Below are 26,735 nucleotides of genomic sequence, written 5' to 3'. Positions count from 1 at the left end.
ACTGAAATTTAGCATTTTTCTCTTCTACTTTTTTTTCAGTGCTGGGGTTCAAGTCCAGGACTTCATGCTGGGCAAGTGCTCTATCGCCACACACTACATCATCCAATTTTTTTTCTATTTATTTCTGGTCAGCAAAATAATTATTCCCAAGCAGATTACTTACCTTACTTACATGTATGTCACAGTTTGTAAATACCAGATGGAACCTCAGTATTTGGGGACATTTTCCAATTGTCTTGTGACTTTTGCTCATATGGTCTTTTTCTTTTCCACAGAGATATGACTGAAGTTGTACATATTAAGGACAGGAAAGAGGCAATCCATGAGCTAAAATATTCACCAGATGGCACTTACCTTGCTGTTGGCTGCAATGACAGCTCAGTTGACATCTACGGAGTTGCTCAGCGTTATAAAAAAGTTGGTGAATGTGCTGGTTCCCTTAGCTTCATCACTCACCTGGACTGGTCTTCAGACAGTCGGTACTTGCAGACAAACGACGGCAGTGGAGGACGGCTTCTGTATAGGATGCCAGGTGAGCTCTGCTGGCACACTACATGCAGTGCATAGACTTTAAGTCTGTGGTATGCAAAAGCTCATTAAGAGTAAAGTGTAAGCCGGGCGGTGGTGGCGCACGCCTTTAATCCCAGCACTCGGGAGGCAGAGCCAGGCGGATCTCTGTGAGTTTGAGGCCAGCCTGGGCTACCAAGTGAGTTCCAGGAAAGGTGCAAAGCTACACAGAGAAACCCTGTCTCGAGAAAACAAAAAAAAGAAAAAAAAAACCCAGTAAATTGTAAATTATATTTGACTATAGGCAGAATAATCTGAGCTATTTCAAGCATTGTGGTCTTTTCTATAAGACAAATATCTTTAGAATTCTTTCCCACCAGAATATTGAGTTATGACATCAAAATTCTATACATTTTAAAATATGCAATGTGATTTTTAAAAAAAATTTGAGATAAGGTCTCATTGTATTTCCTTGTTAGCCTAGAACTGGCTATGTAAACCATGCTGGTCTCAAATTTTGAGATCTGCCTGCTTCAACCTCCCAAGTGTAGGGATTAAAGTTGTGTACCATGATGCCCAGCCCAGTGTGATTTTTTTATAAATACACACACACACACACACACACACACACACACACACACACACGGCATTGTAAAATGATTTTTATAATCACACTAATTGTCATATCTACCACCTAATATAGTTATTGTATTTCTGGGTGCAGTAGAAACATTCAAGATGGTTGTTAGCAGATTTCAAGCATACCATGCAGTAACACAATGTGAATAGTAACAGTTACTGAGCTGTGCATTCAGAAAGGACACTCGGAACTCATCCTGCACACCTGGAACTTAGTACCCTGGAGAACATGTTCCCATCACAGCACTTCTTCCAGCTCTTGGATACCAGCATTGTAAATCCTTCTTAATTAAAACTCCACACCTCTCAAAATGACCTTCCACACCTCTATATAATGTGGTGCTTTGTGAATTAATCACTCTTATAAGAATTTATTTAATAAGACTGGTTGCATAATACAATCAATGCTCTCTCCCCCCCCCCAAGCTTTTCATTGATGATTTTTTTTTTTTTTTTTTTTTTTTGGTTTTTTGAGACAGGGTTTCTCTCTGTAGCTTTGCGCCTTTCCTGGAACTCACTCTGTAGACCAGGCTGGCCTCGAACTCACAGAGATCCACCTGCCTCTGCCTCCCGAGTGCTGGGATTAAAGGCGTGCGCCACCACCGCCCGGCTCATTGATGATTTATAATGAAGATTTACTGAGTCCAAAAGTCCTCTTACTTAACACAAATGTATCACCCTCCATTTTAGTCTTTTTCAGTCTCTCTCTCAATTATATGTCTTGGGTTTCTTTTTAATACCTGAGTTGCCACTTGTCGTAGCTTTTGCCCTTCCTTCCTTTCCTTCCTTCTTTGCTTCCCTTCCTCCCTCCCTCCCTCCCTCCCTCCCTCCGTCCCTTTCCTCCTTCTTTCTTTCTTTCCTCCCTCCTTCCCTTCTCTCCCTCCTGTTTGTTTGGATCTCTATTGAACATCCTACAGAAGATGTTTAGTAAAAAGGACTAACGCCTATGCCATCAATAGAGCCCTTACATTCTTTCTCGGCCTCCACTTTCTTCTCCTCTGCTGGAGCAGCCGCTGTACCGTGAGCAGTCGGTTCCGTGTTGTCCTGAAGATGAGGAAAGAGCAGATAGAGGAGAGCTCAGAGACCACTAGTTGTCAGAAGGGAGAGCCTCGCTCACCCCAGTGTAGCCTTAGTGTCCTCAGAACCAAGCTCTTTGACAATCCCCAAAGAAAGGCATCTTTTAGTTTTTCTTATAACTTACCCAGTTGTCACTAATCTGTATCATGATTTTAATAAGATTTGGTTGTTTTCCATATGAATGAGCCTGCTGAATTGATAATTACATTCAAACTCTCTAAATCACTATGATGTTAGTAGCATTTAAAATTTTTAAAATTTTGTTTTTTCTTCTAATTCACACCTACCTGTCTGTTCATATATTCTTCTCTAACTTTGGTGTAAGGTATTAAAATTTACATTTGCGTGAAAAGAATCAAATAAAGTAATTTCTTAAGTGAAGACTTTTTATTTCTAGGAGGAAAGGAAGTGACAAGTAAAGAAGAAATAAAAGCTGTTCACTGGGCTTCATGGACGTGTGTTTCAGGCCTTGAAGTCAATGGAATTTGGCCCAAGTATTCCGATACCAATGATATAAATTCAGTAGATGGAAATTATGTTGGCCAGGTTTTAGTTACAGCTGATGACTATGGAGTTGTAAAACTATTCCGATATCCATGTTTAAGAAAAGGTATCTTTCTTTTTAATATTTTAACACTCTCATAAAAGATGTTATGTTCTTACATAGTTGAGATAAATGATAGGAGTTAATATTTTAGAGTGTATATTAATTGGTGAAGACTTTGTCAATTCAAAAATTGTTGTCCTGTTACATTTCTTTTTTGGTCATGAAATTTTTACCAAAAATTGTTCTTGAATTCATTATAATATATGCAGAAATGGTTTTTCACCTGACTTGTTAATAGTTAGTTACTACACATACATTAGTGGTGTATGATGAGAACAACTGAAGTAGCTTGATCCGAGTATACAGTGAACATGTCCGACTTAAAGACTGGGTTTTCCCAGAAGCCCAAGTTGTATTGATATTTGGTATTGATATTGTGCATGTGTACTGATGATGAATTCAAGCCCCTGTTTCTAATCTTCTACCACAGGACATGTGAGGCACCAGGCATTTTTCAATGCTATTTTTTTTAAAGATTCATCTATATTGTTGCTTGTACCTTTTTGTTTTGTTTTGTTTTGTTTTTGCGAGACAGGGTTTCTCTGTGTAGCTTTGGAACCTGTCCTGGAACTCACTCTGTAGACCAGGCTGGCTTCAAACTCACAGAGACTGTTCTACAATCTGTAGAACAGGCTAGCCTTGAACTCATAGAGATCCTCCTGCCTCTGCCTCGAGTGCTGGGATTAAAGGTGTGCACCACCATGCCCGGCTTGCTTGTACCTTTGATTGTTTCCATTTCCATGAAATAATCATGTTGTAAATGCATATTATAGTTTATGCATTGATTTTCCCCTTAGTTGACATTTGAGTCATTTCTAGTCTTTTGTTAACATATGTAAGTTTCTCCGAGGTGTATATAGCATGAATCGGTTGGATGATAGAGTATGTAGATGTTGAACGTTATAAGAAAATGTCAGTTTGCTTTCCAAAGTAGTTAGAGCATTTTATCAACACCCTTTGACTCACAGCCTCTTCAGCACTTGGCCTTATTACACTTTCTTCTAATTTTTGCAAATGTAGGTACTGTAAGTCATATTTCGTGGTCTCATTAAAATCCATACTGATGAGAGTGAGCTTCATTTTCAGATGTTTTGGGGAGAGGTTTCTGTGCTTCCTATATCAAACACAGTTCTCTTTGCTATATGGTTGCTTCTTTTGTTGAGCTGTTTATATATTCCAGTAGGTTCAAATGATTTAGGATTTTTATGGATTGCAAGTATCATTTCTCAATGCATGGCCAATCCTTTTCTTTTTCTTTTTTCTTTTTGTTTTTCTGAGAGATGATCTCTGTAGCCCAGCCTGGCTTCAGATTTACTATGTAGTTGAAGAGGCTAGACCCAAGTTCTTAAAATCTGCCAGTTTCCACCTCCTAAATGCAGGGATTGTAGGTGTGTGCTACCATGCTAGGCCTCTTTTTATTTTCTTAATCTTTTATCAACTACTTCTTCATTTCTATACTACTAAATCTTTTTATCTATTTCCTTTAGTGTGTGTGTGTGTGTGTGTGTGTGTGTGTGTGTGTGTGTATGGGTGTGTGTTGCCTGTGTATATGTGTGTGTGTGCTGCCTGTGTATGTGTGTGTGTGTATGTGCTGCCTGTGTATATGTGTGTGTGTTTGTGTGTGTGTGTGTGTGTGTGTATTGCCTGTATGTATGTGTGTGTGTTGCCTTTGTATATATGTGTGTGCTGCCTGTGTATGTGTGTGTGTGTGTGTGTGTATGTGTGTGTGTTCGTGTATTGCCTGTGTGTATGTGTGCACACTCAGATGTGCATGTGTCATAGTGCATGTAGGAGGCGAGAGGACAACCTTGGATATTGTTCCTTACCTTCCACCTTGTTTAAGACAGGGCCTTTTTGTTATTCACTACTGTGTACACTAGGCTATCCTGCCCATGAGTTTGCAGGGATTCTCCTGCCTCCACCATTCTTCATGCCATAGGAACACTGGCATGCACACTGCCAAGTCCAGCTTTATGTGGGGCCTGGGGATTTGAACTGAGGTCTTCAAACTTAAACAGCAAGCACTGAGCCATCTCTCCAGCCCTTATTTATTTTCTAATGGATAATGTTGTTTCAAATATTAAGAAATTTTCCTTAGTATGAAAGGTGGGGAGAGATTTTTTTTAGTATAAGACTATTTATTGATCACTGTTTACTTTTACTTCCAATAAAGTAGACAATATACAGTTGGATAATATTCAGATACTGCAGAGTTATCCAAATAATGAAAAGATTGAGCCTACCAGTAGGGAATGAGTCAGAGTACAGAAAAAGCTTGGTCAATAATGTGTTTTACCAAATTTGTTCACTTCTATGTCAGGAGGTCTTCAGCTGGCAGTGTTTGTATGATTACATGTCTGTGAGACATCTTAGCCAGCCCATGGATCAAAGCCTCTCATTCTGTAAAGGAATGGCTCACTGTAGGAACATGTACACGTCCATTTAAATCTGCCTTAGCTAATTAAAATAAATGAGGCTCTGTTTAGTTTCTTTGCCTGAGTGAGAGTTGGTAGCTACAAAATTTGCAAATTGCTATGTTTATATGATGAACATATGAATTTTGATGTAGCTTTTAAATTATCCAATCCAAATTATCCAGTTACCTATAGAATCCATTTTAATTTGGAAGGCTATGACTTTGGGAAAAAAATTCAGTCTAACCTGATGTGATTGGAATCATATGATGGTGTTGATGGAATCTCATGGTTTGTCACCCATGGTTTTAGTTTTAGTTTTGGTGAATACTTTAAAAATACAGTTATGTAAGTATTTTTAATATTCCCACATACAAACAAAAAACCCAGGATGGCCCTTCTGTACCCTAGTTCAAAATAAGTTCTGATTGAAGAATGACTGGAAAATTTCCTTAACATTTTTAAAAAAAAGGGGGGGGATGTTCTCCAGAACAGGGGAAATGTACCATAGTGTGAGCTGTTCTGTTCTGTCAAAGCAGTGGTACTTAACCTGTGGGTCCTGACCCCTTTGGGGTTCAAATGATCCTTTCACAGGGGTCACCTTAGACCATCGGAAAATACAAATATTTATATTATGATTCATAACAGCAGCAAAATTATAGCTATGAAGTAGCAATGCAATAATTTTGTGGGTGGGGGTCACCACAACATGAGGAACTGTATTAAAGAGTCGCAGCATTAGGAAGGTTGAGAACCACTGTGATGAAGCACCGACAGAAAAATACGGACTGCTTTCTGAATTTGTGTCATGTCTTTGCTCGGGATCTGTGCTAATCTCGGCATTGTCCCAGGTCTAGTGCTGCCAAAGTGAGCATGGGAAAGTTTCTGATTTGAAGATTTTGTTAGTGAGGACCAGAAGGATAGTCTCATATATTTTATACCAAGAATTCAAAGGTAATTAAACAATTAAAAGGAAAAAGTTCTGGCACCATTTTGTTATTACTTATTGAAGAATTATCCATTAACTTCACTGTATTAAGGAAACTAAACATTAAAACAAATTTAGAAAGAATAAAAAAACAAATTCTTTATCCTCATCAGGAATTAGGAAAGATTCTATGACCATTCTAGCCTTGATAAATCTTGACTTTGAGATGTTGATCCTAACTGACCAATACTTTTAAGCCTACACTGTTTTATTTTATTTATTAAAATACTTTGTTTTATTTTACTTATTAAAACATTTCCTGTCATGAAGTCTAAAAGAGGTTAAAATGGCAGGTTCAGATCCTGTGCTATTAAGTAGTTGAACCAATGTTTAAACTGCAGCCTCTGCCTTTAGTTCTGAAGGCTTCCGAGTTGTATTGTACTCTGTCCTCTGGGCATTGCACAGTGGCGGTCATGCTCATACCTCCCCTGGGCTTTGCTGCTCTTCCCCCACCATTTACATTCCAGCATCCAGTGCAGGTAGAGACAGAGCAAGGGGAAATACAGTCTTTCTTTTTTTCTTTGCTTTTTCTATCTCTTTCAAATATATGTTTGCTGTACACCAAGCATTAGGGATATATAAACACTACCTCATTTTCAAAGACTTTACTGCATATTGGAGGAGTTAACAAGGCAGTAGACTGTTATATTTCAACGTATCAAATTGGAGCACAAACGAGTAATCACAGGATTCTAAAGCAAGTGGAAGAAACCTTATTTGGTCCTGATGTCTCAGACTCATTTTATGAAAGATATGATATCTAGGCCCACCATTTAAATGATTGATTTATCATAGGCAATAAGAAGTACTGGCAGTTACATTATTCTTTTCTTGTTTATTTCTGGCAGTGTGGTTTAAACCCAGGGCTTTGCACAGACTAAGCATGAGTGTGAACTATAACCCCAGCTCCTATATAATAATTACTACCGTTCTTTTGACTAGAAATAATTGGTTTCAGGGCTAGGGAGATGACTTGGCTGTTAGCACTTGTTTTTCTTGCAGGGAACCCAGATTCAATTCTTAGCATCCACATGGTGATCCACAATCATTCATAACTCAGTTCCTAGGGAATACAATACCTTCTTTCTGACCTCTGTGGGCACCAAGGCATGCATGTGATGCACAGACATACATGCTAGGGAAACCACTCATATACATAAATAGATCTAACAATTTTAAATTTGATTTCTCTTGAACTAATTTTTACAACTTTCTCATTGAACTTCCTAAAAAAAAAAAAAAAAAAAAAAAAAAAAACCAGGGGATTGGCCTTTGAAAAGTCTGAAAGGAAGGTTTAGAAGGGACTTACAGGACTAATTGTACCTTTCTGGACAATACCACTTGGAGTAGTCACTTACAGATGTTCAAATGACCTTTAGTTTGCCCCAATACAACAAAATCAATATATCGTAAAGCTTGGAGTTGCCTTTGTTGGGATTTCTGGCTTTATCTTTAACACTTTCTTGGCCAGCAATACATAAAGGCCTCATTAAAAGAATTAGTGGCCAACTGTGCTGGGCTCTTTTTCTCCTACTGAGTTGCCACATCCAGCTGCAATATGAGGGTTTGTTCCCGGTCTTATTGTATCTTGTTAGGCCATGTTCGGTGGATATCCCTGGAATGCCTGCTCTGTGTGTGTGTGTGTGTGTGTGTGTGTGTGTGTGTGTGTGTAACAGAGGAGTTGATATGGGGGAGAGGGGAAGTCGGGGAGAGGGACTGGGAGGAAGAGCGGAGGGAGGGAAAATTGTGGTCAGAATATAATGTATGAGAGAAGAATAAAAGTTACAAAAAAAATTAGTGGCCAAAGCCGTCTTCGCCTGCATGTAATATATCCCAAACATGAGAGATAAGGCCAAATCTTTCTTGATAAGAGTTTGCTAGGCTAAACTGTGAAGAAATTATAAATCTGGAATGTTACTGATTTATACTGTTACATATAACATTATTTTTAGGAAAAATAATTTTTAAAATTATTCTTGAGGTTTGTGGGTGTGGCTTAGTGGTGAAGTACTTAGCTAGAATTCTTCTTAGAATAACAGTGTTACTCTTAAGAAGAAATACAATGTAATCTTAGATGAATTTTCATCACTATTTTATGCCTTGATGAAGATGGCTGCCTGTCAGATATGGTGATAGTATATGCATATAGCCCCAGCACTCAGGAGACTGAGACAGGAAAATCATAAATTCAAGACCAGGTTAGGCTACATAGTGAGAGCTTGTCTCAAAATAATGAGACAAAACCAAACCAAACCAAAAAAAAAAAAACAAAAACAAAACAAGTTATCCCTAAATTTACAACCATGATGAAAACTTTTCTCTTGATTTTCATTTATGGAATTTTTGACATCCCAACATACAGACTTATAAAAATTTTAAAACAATATCAATATGAAGCTAAGCATTATTGTAGCTAGTGTGTTTTAATAGAGATATGTATATGTTGCCACATCATAACATCAGGATATAGAGTATATAATAAACAAAGAATTTCAGAAATAGTTGCTATCACAAATTTAAAAAATAACTAGCAATTCCTTTAAAATAGAAGACATTGTGTGTGAACCTTAACCAAATGATATAATTTAACATTTTTAACAATAGAACCTGCAGTGCACTCTGATACTCTGTTCATACTTAAGATAATGGTGTGATATTGTAATAGTTTGGATAGAGTAGTTGTTGTTTAAGGTGGTATTTTTGTGTATTGGCTTCTATCAATTTAAAGATATATTTTTGTTATAGGGGCCAAGTTTAGAAAATATATTGGCCATTCAGCTCACGTAACTAATGTCAGATGGTCACATGATTATCAGTGGGTTATTTCTATTGGTGGAGCTGATCACTCTGTCTTTCAGTGGAAATTCATTCCTGAAAGAAAATTAAAAGATGCTCTTCACATAGCACCCCAAGGTAAGCTTAAACAGCTTCTCCATTAATAGCTCCATAGTAATGATTTTACCATTAAAGCTTATTAAGAGCAGAAATTTCCTGCTAAAATAAGTGTGTATCTTTAAAGTCAGGTATCACAGAGTATGCCTTGTGAAGTATTTGGGTTGAGATTTAATTTGTTGAATAAGTGAAGTAATAGTTCTGCTAGCAAAACCAACAACCTTTCATCTCAGAGATATGGGTTCTTGGGTCTTGTATATACTTAAAAAAAAGTCAATTCATCTGTTGTGTGTAGTATTTTTAATGCTAATTATAGGTTATATTCACTTGTATCTACATAGACATTTAAATTTGGTGTAGCCATCATTGAGGAGTCAGTGGAGGAATTTAAAGGAGCTATTGAGTTTGCAGTGAGCAGACAGGAAGATAATCTGTAGTACAGTTTACTGACCTCCGTGTCACTTGAGTAGGGCATTTCATTTTATTGTTTAATGGCTTTGTTTCCCTGTCAAGCTGATAGAGTCACCTCTTAATTATTAATTTTACATTGTTGTTTTGAAAGTAAATCTTTAAACAAATGGTATTTTGTTTTTTAAAAACTTACAGAAAGTCTGGCTGAGTCCAACAGTGACGAATCAGATTCAGATCTATCTGATGTTCCGGAACTGGATTCTGAGATTGAGCAAGAGACACAGCTTACTTACCACCGGCAGGTAATGCCCCATTAGCCTGTGATGCCGTCCCCCAAAAGTCCAGGTTCTTTTCTTGACTTCTGCTACTTTTTATCTATTGTGAATATTTATGGCTTTAATTTTTCCAGTAATGGATGGTTCTTTCAGTTTATGCTTGATGTGCTAAGTAAGTCTGTATTCTGTTTGCCTGTAGAATTTTGTCACAGTAGACTACCACATTCTCTTTGAAGTATAAAAGTTCTTGGAATACTAAATTTTACAAAGTGTTCTCTTACCAGCATCTGAAAGTTATATTGAGGATATGAACGTCTCTATTAATACCAACCCTAATTGTATTTCTCTGTATATACATTTTTAAGGTTTACAAAGAAGATCTACCTCAGCTTAAAGAACAATGCAAAGAAAAACAGAAAAGTGCTACTTCTAAACGAAGAGAGCGTGCTCCAGGAAACAGTATTCGGCTACACTTCATTCATGGGTATAAAATGCTATTTTTCATTTGTGTGTTGACTTTGAGTTTGTACTTAAAAGCTTGGCAGGTCACCCTGACTCGCTTTGCCTCTGTTTCCCTCTCTTCAAATTGGCGCCTGACTAAAAGTGTTGCAATGAGGAATAAGTGAGCCATGCCAGAGATGATGGACAACATTGTCTGGCACACATGAGCCCCTCTGAAAGTCTTGGTTAAATTTCTAAAAAACTGTCTTTTGAAAGTTTGATACTGCATTCATAGAAGTGGATATGATACCTTTAAAAATGTAAGGGGTAATTATCTTTCCTCCAATATGACTAAATTGGAATTTTCTGAATCCCTTTTTGCCTGCGTATTTAGGATTTAATGTTTAGCTAATTTTTCTTAGTTTCTGGCATCCCTTAGAGCACATACTGTACAGGCCTCACATTTTAGCTCCACAGGAACAATTTCCTCCCCTCAGTAAGCATGAATTTCTCACCAGACTGGTAATACTTTCTAAGAATTTGAAAAGAATTTATTGATGAAAAGTATTTCCAGGCATAGAGAGATGGCTCAGTGGTTAGGAAGGTTTGCTACTCTTCCATGGGACCTGAATTCTGTTCCAAGCACCTGTGGCCCCCAAGGGCACCTGCACACATGTGACAGATACACACACATACACATAAATAAAATAAATCTTTAAAAACAGTATTTCCCTTCCAGTGTTCAAATAGGTAATATTTTTATGGACTGTGTTGTGTGAATTTGACATCTTTGAAGCACAAATTAAGGTTGTCATTGATGGGATAGTATTAACCATTTTAATTATCCTATTAAAATATTATATTTTAATTGATTGCTTAAAGTTACTGTTGGAACATTTATTACATTGTCAGGGGTCAACAATGTGCATAACGAAGTGCTACTTGAAACCTTCCTCTCACTTCCCCCTGCCCCCGCCCCAGGTGTCATTTCCTTTCCCTATAAATAATAATGACTTTTAGAAATATTTGAATGCAAATATGTATTCATTCCTTACCCTATTGTGTATAAAAGGAAGTGGTTTTACTTTGTAGAATACAAATTTAATAGTGTTTTTGCAAATACTAGAATACAGAAATTTCTGTACCTGATTTCTCTTATTAATATCTTAACCTAGATTTAGCTATTTGTAACCAGAGAGGCTCATAACAGTATGTATATTCTAAGAAACTAGCATTTTCCTTTAACTATTCAGTTTCCTTAAGACAGGAAATTAAATGATCTGAGTGATACCTACTTCTCTGTATTGATCAGATCAGAGATTAAAATGCATTGTGTATGATTTATTTTCTGCATTAGTTACAGAGGTTATGACTGTCGAAGTAATCTTTTCTACACTCAAATTGGTGAAATTGTGTACCATGTGGCAGCAGTGGGTGTCATTTATAATAGACAACAGAACACACAGCGTTTTTATCTGGGTCATGATGACGATATTCTGTGTCTGGCTATTCATCCTTTGAAGGACTATGTGGCCACAGGCCAGGTAAGTCCCCTTAAAAGACATGTGACAATAAGTCAGATAGGCAAGCTTTTCAAAAACTTGTTTTTGAGATCTATTTTTATGTGTATGTATGTCTTGACTACATATATGTTTGTGTACCATGTGCGTGCAGTACCCATGGAATGGAGAAAAGGGTACAAGATCCCCCGGAACTATATTACAGGTGGTTGTGAGCCTCTGAATGGATGCTGGGAATCAAACATGGGTCATTTGGCAGAGCAATCAGTGTTCTTAACTGTTGAGTCATCTCTCTAGCCCCCAAACCTCATCTGTTTAGGTGGAGTGACTAAAGCAATGTAATTAATTACTTAACAAAATGCTCTATAACACAGAATGACCATGTCTTTTATCTTTCAATTGCAGAACCAACTTACCAGGTTTGCCAAAGCACAGGTTTTGAAATCTTGTTAGATACCTCTCTATATGGGTATTCATAAAGAAGGAGGCAAAATGTTGTTTGTAGATTCTTACTGTATTTAAGAACTATACTACCTTCTTGATGTTTATTCAGTTTATTTTCACCTCAGCCTATGAGTATTTAAGAGCCAAAGGCAAAAGTGCCAAACAACCATGGAATGAAATCTTTAAAACTATGAGTCAAAATAAGTTGATTATCTCAGATATTTTGTCATAGAGATAGGACACTGACTAACATAGGTGCCTAGACCCCTGAAATGAGATGCCCCCAAGCATACTACTATGTTTCTATATATACCTCAACCAGACTGAATTTGGTGTTTGAATTTGAGTGTCTTTATTTATTAACTATGGGCAAATTCTAGAGTCTCTGTGTGCCTCTGTTTCCTCCTCTTTAAAATGAGGATTCTATAGTGCCTAACTTAAGTTATGATGATTATTAAATAAGCCAGACTTTGAGAGGACTGTGGGGGCAGTATCTGTCAGGTAAGTAATTTCTCAGTGAATGTTAGTCCATATCATCCATCATCACTTCAGTGAGACATCTGAAGTGATCAATAGGCAATTGAAAATGTAGGTCTTGAATTTATATATATATTTTTAAAAAATCAGAGTGGCTTAGGAGACATTTGCTGGTTTAATAATGGAAATGAAAAGAAAATTATTTCAGGTAAAAATATAGAAAAAAGAGCCTGGATATTTAAAAGGGGAATCTTGAAGGTTTATATTTAAATAACAGGTGACAAAATTATGAAGAAAACAGTGATAAAAATAAAGGAAACTGGAGGATTAGGCAAAAGTCATGTTATAAAACTGTCAGGAGTAACAAAACTTATAGAGACCAGGTAAAACTTAAAAATCACTAATAATGTTTAGATGAATAACTTAATGAGACATTGGCTGATTTAGTGCTATTTTGTTATATCTATATATTAAAAACTCTCAAAATTAAGCATAATTGATTTCTATCATTGTTTTTTTAGGAGTTGCTTTTTTATATAAAATGATAGTGTGTATATATTTATATGTATATATATAATCTTCATAGTTAATTGCATGGTTCTAGAGCAATAATTGAGAATCATAGATTACTTATGCATAAGTGAGCATCATAAACCAAGTGAGTTAGTCTCATGTCTATTGTTATGGCAAAATGTCTGAAGTTCTTTACTTCAGACATTTAATTCAGAGGACAGATTTATCTTGCTCCCCAGCTTCAGGAGTTTCAGTAGTTATGTGACTTTGTTGCCTTTGGGCCCGTGGGGAAGTGGCACATCACAGCAGGGGACACATGATGGGGAAGCTGCTCTGCTCTGCTGGCTGTGAAGTAGACAAATAGGAATGTGCCATCACCTAAGTGTCCCCTTTGAGGTGATACTCCAAATGACTGAGCTTCCTCCCACTAGGTTCTATGTCTTAAAGGTTCTGCCACTCCTGATAGCAGCCATGGGCTAGAGATCAACTCTCATGTATATATTCAAGAGCCCTTCAGATCCAAACTATAGCACCAAGTTAAAGATGAATGGGATGGGAAGGGTGGCAGTGGGTGGGTGGGTAAGAAAGTGTATTTGAAGTTTCTTCTGCGAATAAGAAGAGATGGGGTAACAAAGAAAGGAAGGAAGAGCATCAGGAATCCAAAGAGCTAAAAGCTCAACTAAAGAACACAGAGAACACAAGAAAGATAAACACAAGCATGCAAGTTCTAAAAAGAGTAAACCTGACTATAAGAGTAAACAAATGACAATTATAAAGCAAACATTATTGAATTGGTACTCCAGAAAGCTTCTAAGGTGAAGAAAGAAGAACTCAGTATAGTCTCTTCAATAATAACTCTAAGTGTAAATGCTCTGAACCCTCCAAGTAAAAGATGGAGACTGAGGGGGCTGTCATTGAATGGGAAGCTCACCTTCTTGGCTCCAGTGCCTAGCCAGTGAGCTCTTGAGATCTGCTATCTCTCTGCTCCTTAGTACTGAGGTTACAGCCACAGACAACAGTACTAGCTTCGTACAAAGATACTAGGGGTTCAAATTATATCTGCAGATCCCCATCTTACTCACTGGAACGTCTCCCTAATCCTTAGAATCTAGATTTTACATTCATTTGTGGTGTGTGTGTGTGTGTGTGTGTGTGTGTGTGTGTGTGTGTGTGTGTGTGTGTGTATTTGGGCATGCACACATGGAAGTCAGACAACTCACAGGAATTGGTTCTTTCCTTCCACCATGTGATGTCCAGGGATTGAACTCAGGCTTGGTGGTAGCACTGAACAATCTCACAGGTCCCCATAGTCTAGACTTTAAAAGAAGGCATGCAAATCAAAGGGTTACCTTTTGAGAAGAACAAGGGAATCAGGGGAGGGGGAACAAGAGCCAGGAATGGGAGGGTGAGTGTGCTCAAAAGTGCATTACATTCATGTGAAAACATCATGACCCCATTATTTTAGATAATATGCACCAATAAAAACAGTATATCGTAGAAAAACAATGCCATAGTGCTGTTTTCCATTTTGGTTTCATATACATGCTTAGTGCTTTAACCCTTTCTGTATTACACCAGTATTCTAATCTAGAATATTCTTGCTTGCTTCTCTTCATCGAAGAGATGCACTTTCTGAAGTCATAGCTCTATTTTGTGATATATGTTTCATGAAGTCTTTTCCTGAAAGTTGTTTTATTCTTATTAAGTGTGGGAGCTCACAGAGGTTTCCTAGTGAGATCTGAGCTTGCTTTACCCAGCAGGGCTGCATAAGGGGATGGCTTGACCACGTGTGTGGTTACCAGGTGTTTGGAAGGGTCTTCATTTTTCTGTGCTACAGTGAAGTCTTTTGTTCCACTCCTTGGCATTTCTATAAATAGCTCTTTAGAAGAGACAGAAGGGGCTGGTGGGTTTTGACCAGGCCCTCCCGAGGCTATCCTGTTTCTCTCTCTCTCTCTCTCTCTCTCTCTCTCTCTCTCTCTCTCTCTCTCTCTCTCTCTCTCCTCTATATGTCTATCTAAATATTTCTTACTTCTTCCTGTTCAAGAGTACCCTTGGCGAAAAAGTGGGATCAGGTCTCCCACAATTAAGTATATAGTACCATTTGTCCTTAATGTCTCGTTTTTCTAAGGAGTTTACAAAAGTTATCTGAGTGTCATAATACTCAAAGTGCCTATCACAGTAACCCTACCAACAATAGGTACTTAGTAATTATTTATTATCATTCTTGTGAATTATAGGAGGAGTAGAAGGAGTCATACATAATTCTGTACTATTCCTAGAGATACTGTGACTGTCTCACTTTATTATCTGTTTTTGTTTTGCCCAGGGTATTGAACCAGAGGTTGCATATATACTAAACATGCGCTTGTATCTGTGAGCCACAACCTCAGTCCCTTTAATTAACATTTTCAGATTGTTTTTAGTTAGTAAAATAATGGATCATGCCATGACATTTTTATTTTCACCAAGTTGTATCATTTCCTTGGTTATCTCTTCACTCTTCTCTCTTCAATCCCACTGAGAGTTTGAAGAAATGTTAATGAGAAAAAATACCATGGTTATTCTCTTCTTTTTCTTTTTAACTTAATAAATTTCCATGACAAATAAAGGCTATATAAGTGTTTTATTTCCTTTTAACAGATATAAAAGAATTATTTACAATGGTTTTTATAATTATATCTTTATCAGGTAGGTAGAGATCCCTCAATTCACGTATGGGACACAGAAACCGTTAAACCATTGTCTATATTAAAGGGCTACCACCAATATGGCGTCTGTGCAGTTGATTTCTCAGGTAAGACTCTTCTATCTCAGGAAGAATGATCAAAACATAGAGCGAAAATATAGCATTTAAATCAGTGTTACCTAAACTTTCTATTTAGCTATGGCCTTCACAGTTTTTATCAAGTGTGTATACTGTTCTAATCAAACATAAGGGTTGAACTAGGTTTCCTGGCTTGTTTATAATTATAGTGTAATGACTATAGCTATAAACTCTTTTTTAAATGTCCATGTTAATATCAGCATAAAAATGGCTTTGTGCAAAACACCTAAAACTGTCACGGTTCCTCTTGTAATATGTACCTTCCCTTTGGGCAAATTTTGATGTTAAATTTTTACAGCTTTAAAGTAAACTTTGAAAATGTTTAGGGTGAATGAAATAAGAATGTTTTCTAGGTGTCTATATTAAGTAGCAGTTTCAGTACATCTTATAATTTTAGTTCATGCTATCAGTTTAGCAGCTAAAGATAGATATACCTGCAGTGAAACCTCATGTGTGGATTGGAAGAAAAATGTTTTATTGAAGAAGTGCATGTTATAAAAAATTAATGTTTTTGCTGCCTTAACCAAAGTCAGTTATCCATAAATGAGACACATATATATTCAAAAGTACTAATAGTCAAGAAACAGGAAAGTGTAGAGCAGACTAAGTGAGTCAACAATAAAACATGAGTGGTAGCACTGAACAACTAGCTAAGATTTGCAAAAGGGAGGCCGAGTGGAAAGGTTCTCTTACAGTTTGCCCCTTCTAACCTGTAAACACACGCACTTCTGTCAGTATGTCGCAACCGTCACTTGCTTCAGTATTTATATAGTCATTTACTTGTTGTTTGGTAACAGTGACGACTGAAACTCAGCCTTCACTAAAAGCAGCCACATTAGTGACAGTGTGTTGTAATCCAGATGTTTTTCATTTTATGAATTTTCCTTAGTCACTGAGTTTTTATGTCATAGTAGAGTTCTTAATAGTGAATTTAATTGAAATAGATCTGTTTTCTCTTCCTTTCTTATTTTCTTAATACAGATTTTGTTTTTTTATTGACCTATAAAAATTATTTATATTGATGGGGTATAGGGTGATTTATGTGTGTGGTGCCAGTAATGGATCCCAAGACTATATACACCAAACAAGTGCTCTACCATTGATCTATACCCCTAGGCCCTAGTATGATGTTCTGATTACAGGCATATATAATAATCACCTCACAGGATGTTTAGGATACCCATCATTTTATACATTTACCATCCCAACCCAGCCTTCTTCTTCTCAACCTAATGAATACAGAAAGTAACTTTGGTCAAGTGTGATAATGATTCAAAAACCCATTACCCAAGCTTGGAAGATGACTCTATGAGTAAAATCACTTGCTGCATGAACCTGACAATCTGAATTCAATCCCTAGAGCTCATATAAAGGTGGATGGAGAGAACCAACTTATATTGTTGTCCTTTGACTTACACACACACACACACACACACACACACACACACACACACACACGCACATTTAAGTTAAAAGAACCATTACCCCCACTCTCTTCTAAGTTTTAGTTCTTTTCATGGATGTATACATGCCTAACATTTTCAAGTTGTAAATGTAGTGCCGTGGCATATTTGTCAATTTTCTGCTATAACACCTTAAGGTGGGTACTAATAAAAACAGAGAACTGGATAGCTCACAGTTCTGGAAACTGAAAATTCAAGGCAAGTGGCTCCATTGGTTCTGCTTGTGGCAAGAGCCTCTTTGGCTGTGTCACAGCATAACAGACAGCCTCATAAGTGCAAAAGGAAGAGAGAACACGGTGAGTCGGGAAGCCAGGGAGATTAAGGGCCAAACTTGTTTTTATGGTAACAACCATTACAATAGAGTTAACTCTTCATGAGAGGGCTGTCTACCTTTCTTAGGGCAGAGCACCCAGCAGTTTAATCCCCGCACACCAGGCCCATCTCTTAACTGGTCTACCGGCTTACACCATCACACTGTCTTGGGATGAAGGGTCTATTCAAATGAGAACCTGTGCCTCTAGAAAACACATTAGATGGTTTTGACTTCAGAATCTCGTCTTTTTGGTTGTCACAGCTGATGGGAAACGCCTGGCTTCAGTTGGGATAGATGACAGCCACACCATTGTACTGTGGGACTGGAAGAAAGGGGAGAAACTTTCAGTAGCAAGGTAGGGAGAACCCTTACCATGTTGGTAAAACACTACTGTTACCACGTACTTCACTCTTTTGAAGTCAGGATAATATGTGAGTTTTTTATGATTATCAGCTTTTATTACCTTTAAATAAATATAATCAAGCTAAAAGAGAAATGATTTTATTATTTCTTTGTAGGTTTAACCCCTGCGAACCCATTTTTAATGTGCCTTAATGGGACATTGGAAATTACTATTTCAATTTACCATCACAAAGAGAGAATTCTGTTAAAAGCAATTCTATACCAACTGGGAAGCATGGTAAAATGCTCATACATGTAATTGAAAAAAGATGTACATATATCAAAAAAGAAATTATATGTCATTTTCTCGTATTTTTCTTTATTTCTGTTTTCTAAACTGAGCATGAATCACTTTATAATAAAATGTTGACAGTGCTTTGAAGGAAGAAGTAGGTAATGGTGTTAGAGGCTACATTTTAAGTTTAAGGCTACATTGTTACTCTCTCAAAGTGAGATGTTAAAGTACTTAAAAATATGAATGCTTGTGGAGAGTATAGATGATATCCAAGGACACAGTAGTTTCCAAGGAACTTTGAGGGGCTGGTAAGATGGCTCACTGAGTAAAGGCACCAACCGTAACCTTAGTTTCATCACCAGGGCCTCGTGGTGGAAGGGGAGAGATGGTCCTTGCAAGCTGACCTCCCACTTCTGACACACATGCTGTGGCATGAATACCCCTCCCCCAAAATAAATAAATGTAATAAAAGGAATATTAAAGGGTATGCTAAATTGTAGTAAATTGCTGTTTCAAAGTTTCTTTTACTCATTCATGTCATACACAGCATTCCTTCCCTGTGCACAGTACAGCAGGTCTCATGGGTACTACCTAAATGAAGTTCTGTTTTCACTGTCTACTGGCTGGAGAATCTGCTGAACAGGGTTAATATGCTTAAATAGTGACAAATGTACAATTCCTGAATGTCAGAGACCAGCAGGAAACACCAATCTAGTAGGTGGAGGGCTCTAGCTAGGATGTGAGTTGTCTTGGGATGAATTCTTTGCAGAGCTAAAACATTCTGGTTTATTTCAGAGGCAGTAAAGATAAGATTTTTGTTGTGAAGATGAACCCCTATGTGCCTGATAAACTAATTACAGCTGGGATTAAACACATGAAATTTTGGCGTCGAGCAGGTAAGGAAATGTTTCTTTTAACTCTTTTAAAATGCTAGAAAGCATTGCCTTTAAAATAATTTATCTAAGTACAATTGGTATGCTGGACTGGATCCTGGGATGGAAAAGGAAAATTTTTAGAAAAGGTGAAATCTGAATGAGGCCTAATGTTCAATTAATAACACTGTATAAATGATTTTGGTTTCTTCGTCTTGACAAAGGGATAGTGATGTTCAGATGTTCGTATTTATGGAAACTGGATAGAGGACTATGCAGAAACACTGTTATTTTACATCTTTCCAGAAACCTAACATTATCCAAGATAACCTTATGAGTGGGAGGGGTCATAGGTCAGGGGTAGAATGCATTCCTAACATTTCTCAGGGCCAATTTAATCCACACCATCAAAAAGAAAGACTTTCATTTTTAAGGGATGTTCTTGTCTTGGTACATTTCAAACAAAGATAATTTAACCTGTGGGATTAATCAGTTGATATACAGATTTCTCCCTTTTGTTAAAGAGATGTTTTATAGTCTAAACTAAAATTGAAAATTTTTATAAAAATGCCTTGTATGCTATAAAGTAATACAGAAATATTCTGTTTCTTTAGTCATTTGTAACTATAAATCACAAATGTGTAATAAACATATTTTACCATAAAAACACCTCTTTTTCAAATAGAATAGTATATTTATGTCAGCAATGTGGCATTGAAGTCTCAATGAACTGAAACCTTTCAGAGAAAATGCTTAAGTGTGAGAAGTAAAACATGAGAAAACAACAAACTGTGTAATGACATTTCCCAACTTCACCTGACTTCCAAGTATGTTGAATGTGAACTGATGTTTCAGTTTTGTATTGAATATTGTACCAGAGACTAAGTAAATCATAGTGTTTATAATTATAAAATGAAATAGAATTTGGGGTTTCATTCTCATAAATTTAAACAAGCTTTTCATTTGGTCATATCAGTCACTTGGAATTGAAAATGCCTACTAAGAAACACTTGAGAAGACACACACACACACACACACACACACACACACACACACACACACCCATCTACATATTTGTTTAAAATAAGAGATTTAAATAAAGTAAATATTAAGCAGCTGGAGAGATGGCTCAGTGGTTGAGAGCACTTGCTACTCTTCCAAAGGACCCATGTTTAATTCCCAACACCACAAGGCTGCTCATAGGTAGGGCATCCAATGCCCTCTTCTGGACCTCATGGGCACTGCATGAATGTGGTGCATAGGTATACATGCAGGCAAAACACACATACACATAAACAATAATTTGTCACAGACTCCCTTCAATTATTAAAAAAAGAAAAGTAAATACATTCCTTAAAAACTGGTAATTCAGTAACGTTTTTCCTTAAATTTTGTTACACATCTAATAGCCTTGAAACTGAATCATAAATGGATAAATGTTAAGGTTTGATGTGCATTTTCAGCCTTCTATATTTTCAGAGGCCAGATCAACAGAGTTCATTAGGCAATAAGATTAATTACCTGTTTTCTTTAAGTATTACCTAACCCCTTACTTGCATAGTTTTAGGTAAATTCTTAGTTGAAGGAAATACCTTAAGCATGAGGCTAAACTGGATTCTCATGCTATTTTTATCCCAGGTCTATACTTCTTTATAACTGGACATTTTGAAAGCAACACATTCACATTTATTTTGTTTTTATGAATTAGGGGGAGGATTAATTGGAAGAAAAGGCTACATAGGCACTCTGGGGAAAAATGACACAATGATGTGTGCAGTGTATGGATGGACTGAAGAGATGGCCTTTTCTGGAACATCCACAGGAGATGTGTGCATCTGGAGAGATATCTTTCTTGTCAAAACAGTTAAAGCCCACGATGGGCCGGTGTTCAGTATGCACGCATTGGAGAAAGTAAGTAACCTAGGGTAATTCTAAGTTAAATACAGTTATCATGAAAGAAGCACTGCTTTCTGCTTGGCTTGGCTACCCAACTATACTCTGTGTTTTTTTTCTTTTCACATCCATAAGTATGATGTGAAACAGGCATGTTGCTTAAAAATATGTTTTAAATGTCATATAATGACACATGCCTGTAACCCCAGCACTCAGAAGATGAATGAAGGAGAATCATAAGTTCAAAGTCATCTTTGGATGAATAACTACTTCAAGGTAGCCTGAACTACAATGAGACTCTGTCTAAAATAAAACCCAAAAGATTTGCCAGAAGTGGTGGCTCATGTCTGTAATCTCAGCACTCAAGAGGATTGGAAGTTTGAAGCTAGCCTGGGCTATAAACAGAGACTTGCTTCAAAAAAAAAAATAAAAAAGCAAAGGAAGGGCTGGTGAGATGGCTCAGCATGTAAAGTGCTGCACAAGCCTGACAGCCTGAGTTCAGTCCCTGGAACCCACAGTGGAAGGAGAGAACCAATCCTCAAAGGTTGTCCTATGACCTATTCAGAAAGGCTGTCTCTCATGCACACACAAATTATTATTATGAAAGAAAGGAAAATAAAAGCTTACTATAGTAAGCCCCTGCTGTATGTCAACATTATGCTAAGTGCTCTCTGTCTAATCACATCCTATTCAGTACTGTTGCTGTTCCTTCATCTCCAAGGTAAAGTAGGAGGCTTTGGAAGGATATATGATTGCTGAAAGTAGCAGGTGCAGCTCATCACCCACTGTAGAAACTGATCTTTTGGATCCTATCCTATTATCACTATGAATATCTTTATAGATTCTGTGTTGATGTTTGGGAACTATAATAGATGCTTATTCTAATCCCTGTCATTCAGAAGCTGTGACTTTCATCTACAATCTTTTCTCTGTAGCTTTTCAATATAAAGCAGGTCATTGTTTTTGACGTAGTTTGGTCTTTACTAACTGGAACTGTTTGTTTTCATAGGGATTTGTAACTGGAGGAAAAGACGGTGTGGTAGCCCTTTGGGATGATTCCTTTGAAAGATGTCTGAAGACCTATGCTATAAAAAGAGCTGATTTAGCCCCAGGATCTAAAGGTGGTTTCATATTTAGTCTATTGCTCAGGAAAAGACTAATCATTTGTCAGTATGTTCATTCACTGAGGTGGAACACAGGAAATACATTTCCCTTCTTTATGAGCATCAGAATTAAATAGGAATCACTTAACATGATACCAGAGTCCTTCTCCTCCCTTCTCTGACACAGTTGATGGACTAACTATGACACTCTTTAACATTTAACTTTCACACTTATCGGCATTCAGGAGCTTATTGTCAGGTTGCATTTTGAGCATACCTCACAAGCCTGACAACCTGAATTCAGTCCCTGGAACCCACAGTGGAAGGAAAAGCCTGTGCTGGCCTCCTCTCTAGCCTTGCAGATCTTTCGTTGTCTGTGTGTGTGTGTGTGTGTGTGTGTGTGTGTGTGTGTGTGTGTATTTCTTTCTTTCAGGGACTGTGCCACACCTCCTCCGATCTTGAGGATCTGCAAACTTTTACTTGCTCCTAGAGTCTGTTCTTCCATTCAGTGACAGAACCATGTGCTCACTCTTCAGATCTCAAACAGGATTTAATTTAGATGACTTTACCCTCACTTCCCTCTTCAGAAAGTTTAGTTGCCTTCTTAAATTCTCCCTTTCTAAAACCTCCTCACACAAGATCTGTTGCAAGAGCTAGGTCTGCCATGCTTGCCAGTACATCACTGAGGCCTGCCTAGGACACACTGGATGAAGGAATATATCTTACTCTGAATTAGTGTTCCTGGTTAGGATTTTACACATAACCTAAGGGGAACAGGAAGAAGATTTGCTAATGTATGAGGCAAAGAAGTAGTTATCAGAATGGTAGTGTGGGATCTGGGTAGAACGGAATTCTATATTGTTATGCTTATTCTGAGATTAACAAATTGAAGGAAGGAAATACAGTGTATTATTAGAATTTCTAAAATATAAAAAAACTTCATAAAGTGATTTTTACCACCCAAATAGCATCAGTGGAAAAACATACATTCTGGAATTATCTTAACTTCATACCTACAACAGCTTGTCCCTTTAACATTTCAGGTCTGCTCTTGGAAGATAACCCATCTATACGTGCCATATCATTAGGACACGGTCATATTTTAGTTGGCACAAAGAATGGTGAAATATTAGAAGTGGACAAAAGTGGCCCAATAACGCTTCTGGTCCAGGTACTTTAAACACTGATGTGTGCTTTTCCTCCTTTGCAGGTCATGTTTCCTTCAGAATATGAGAAGCAAAATTGACGCTGGTGAAAACAATGCCAAATGAGTTATGGAAACATGTCTCAATGGAGACTCAGAAAATTAGCTCAATGACTAGACGCAGTCAGTAAATGAATACACATGTTCTCATACAGAATTATTACCAATATTTAAGTAAAACTTTGTCACTAATTATGAAATCAATGGGACAAAAACTAGTTATTTATTTGACCCAGACATTCATTTCATGTTTGATTTTGATTTTTTTGGAGTATTATTAAACATAAGATACTTGTTTTCTGAAACTCTTTGGTTAAATATGTCTTAGGTGTATAGCTTACAGAAGTAAAAAAGGAGAGCATGACTATATACTAAAATGGTATTACTGAAAATATTTATCATTGAAAAGAAGCTAGTGAAAATTCAGAAATAAACTTTTTTGAAAGACTGAGTCTCACTGTGGTCTGCTGATTTGGAACTTGCCATGTAGACCAGACCAGCCTCAAACTCATAGAGATCTGCTTGCCCCTGCTCTGCTTCTGCCTCCTTTGTTAATGCAGACATATGTCTTTAATTCTCTGCTTCATTCTTGTTAGGACACCAAAGAGCACACACAGAGCACTGCTCATGCTTCATTTAGTAATTTATTGTTAATACCCCATAAGTGAGATTGTGGAAAAGGCAAAACATGTACTAATGATAGCTTGTTAATACTAATAGTTAATACTAGTGATAGCTTATTACATGATATGCCTTTGAAATAAAAACATACTAAAGTCATCATAAGGTTTCTGGGGTGTGTGTGTGTGTGAGAGAGAGAGAGAGAGAGAGAGAGAGAGAGAGAGAGAGAGAGAGAGAGAAGGGAAGGAGGGAGGGAAGGAGGGAAGGAGAAAGGGAGAGAGGGAGAGGTGTGTCTATGTAATGTAACTCTGGTTGGCCTTACACTCATGATTTTCCCCCTTGGGTCATACATTACATGTGTGGCTAGTCATGGTACTCCACCTGTTTATGAGATTTCAGATGGTATTACTGCAAATACTCTCACATGTGAATATAGAAGAATTACTTTTTAAATTTTCATAGAAAAAGATTTAGACATCATAAATGATGTCTATTGAGATAAATTGTGTGGGGTGGGGAACTGAGAAGAGTTAAAGAGGGATAAATAACAAAATACATTGTATACTTGTATGGCATTCTCAAAGAGGAAATGAAAATACCTTAAAAGAGAGGACATTTTAGATAAAACAAACTGAATAGACTTATTTGAGCACTAAAGTATTTGTGCAGTGGACCACACTCAAAATCAGAAGAGATCTAGGGAGATGTGCCTCAGTATAGGCAGCAAGCTCTCATCAGCTCGGTGCAAAAGACAGAGATCCATTTGGTTGGTTAGAATTGTTAAACCTTAGCTTGACGTTATTGGCAGTTTGAGATTGTCAGATTCTCTGATTGGAGTCCATCGGTGGCTTCTGTTTGGTAAAGCAGAAGTATTATTAATCATCTTAGTATTTATGTTGGCTTTCAGGTTGGTTACATAGTAACCTAAAGTGTGGATGCTGTCCTGATGGCCTCCTAAGTAAAACTGTTCTCAAAACTTCTTTAGAAAAAAAAAATGATACTAGGCATTTAGGCCAGGGTGTCATGCACACAGAATACATACTCTACTACTGAGTCATGCCCCAACCCATCTCATTAATTTTTTATATTATTATAAGGTAAGATTTTGATGTCTTTGTAGCTTCTTGACATTGGGATTCATGATAGCCTTGCCTTAGCTATTACTGTCTAAGTGTGTAGGTAAAAGCTTAGTGAATCCAGTGAAACAAGTCAAGCAAAGGTTTAATTGTTAGAAATAAGTAAGAAAAACAGCAGTAACTTCAGCTATAACAATCATATACCTTGGGTATTGAGTTAATAAATTGAAAAATTATTAAAACTGAAAGAGGCTCTCTATAATATGATGAGTTTAAAAATGAACACAAAGAAATTAGTGGTATTTCTTTATAGTAGCAATATGAATAAAATATTACATAAAATGCTATTCATAAAATAATACTATGCAATAACCAGTATTTTTATTTTTTATTGTTTTTTTACATGTATTCATTGATTTGGGGGGCAGTGCACATGCTGTGGCATGTGGGTGGAAGTCAGAGGACAACTTGGGGGTGTTAGTTCTCTTCTTCCACCATTGGGTGTAGGAATCAAAATCAGATTGTCAGGCATGGGGGCATACACCATCACTGTCTGATCCTTCTCACTGGTTATTCTAATAACAAGTAATTTTATAGTTAAAATATGGAAGACCTACAATAAGAGTACTATGACATTTTAATAAAGATATGAGATCTAAATAAATTACAAATTCTGTATGATTATTATCCATACATTGATAAGATTTTTTTTAACAAAATCTGCTTTTTAAAAAGTACCTAGAAGAGAAAATAAGAATAAGGAAGAAAGTGTTGAGACACTCTCAGTGACGTAAATATAGAAAACGCAGATTGATAGTAACTAAGGAGTATGGGAGTGTGTATCCTAACAGGATGTTAAAGACAGCAGTGTTTGTAGCAGTGCTGTCTGTGATTAGTCTGGGGACCCGTCTTGATGGGGTCAGGTTCTCATGAACACGAAAAGCTCTTTGGTCACTAAGATCCCTAAATTACGGTGAGCAAGGTTCTGTGCTTTTCACTATACAGTCTTAGTCTGTTAAGCTTTTTCCTGTTTTTTTTTTTTATGCTATTTTAAACAGGATTTTCTAATTTTATTTTCAGATCATTCTTTGCTAGGATATAGTGCAGTTGATTTTGTATACATCCTGTGAATGGAAACTTAGGGCCTACAGACTTGCTAATTTCATTTATTAGTTCTAACAGTGTTGCAGTTCTAACAGTGTTGCAGTAGACCCTTTACCATGTTTTATGTGCAAGATCATGTCATCTGATTCACCCTCAGTTCTGGGTGGCGGCTACTTCTTTTTCTTGGCTGCTTGCCCTGGCTAAAACTTCCAGTGTAACACTGAATATAAGCAGTGAGAACAGGGGTTACTGCTTTTGTTCCTGGTCTGAGGAGAGCTTTAAGCTTTCCACCATTAAGTATGATGTTAACTATAGGATACTCCTCCCCTCCCTCCCTTTCTCCATCCCGCCTTCCTTCCCTCCCTCTGTCTCTCCTTCCCTCCCCCTCCCTCTTTTCCTTCTTTGTTTCCTCCCTTCTTT

General features: G+C 37.1%; 1 protein-coding gene across 1 annotated transcript in view; it reads left to right on the top strand.

Moving 5' to 3' along the window:
* Positions 1-26,735, top strand: part of Eml5 (EMAP like 5) — a 120,278-nt gene that overhangs the window by 39,426 nt on the left and 54,117 nt on the right. The window contains exons 9-20 of the mRNA XM_059279779.1: positions 276-532; positions 2,621-2,833; positions 8,978-9,145; positions 9,731-9,837; positions 10,176-10,294; positions 11,609-11,795; positions 15,894-15,999; positions 18,067-18,160; positions 19,238-19,338; positions 21,023-21,225; positions 22,217-22,328; positions 23,354-23,481. Of these exons, the coding sequence (XP_059135762.1) occupies positions 276-532; positions 2,621-2,833; positions 8,978-9,145; positions 9,731-9,837; positions 10,176-10,294; positions 11,609-11,795; positions 15,894-15,999; positions 18,067-18,160; positions 19,238-19,338; positions 21,023-21,225; positions 22,217-22,328; positions 23,354-23,481 (1,795 nt within the window). The remainder of the gene's footprint in view (positions 1-275; positions 533-2,620; positions 2,834-8,977; positions 9,146-9,730; positions 9,838-10,175; positions 10,295-11,608; positions 11,796-15,893; positions 16,000-18,066; positions 18,161-19,237; positions 19,339-21,022; positions 21,226-22,216; positions 22,329-23,353; positions 23,482-26,735) is intronic.

The sequence above is a fragment of the Peromyscus eremicus genome, chromosome 14, assembly GCF_949786415.1.
Source record: "Peromyscus eremicus chromosome 14, PerEre_H2_v1, whole genome shotgun sequence".
Lineage (NCBI taxonomy): Eukaryota > Metazoa > Chordata > Mammalia > Rodentia > Cricetidae > Peromyscus > Peromyscus eremicus.
Note: the sequence above shows the minus strand (reverse complement) of the source record. Positions and strands in the feature narration are given on the sequence as shown.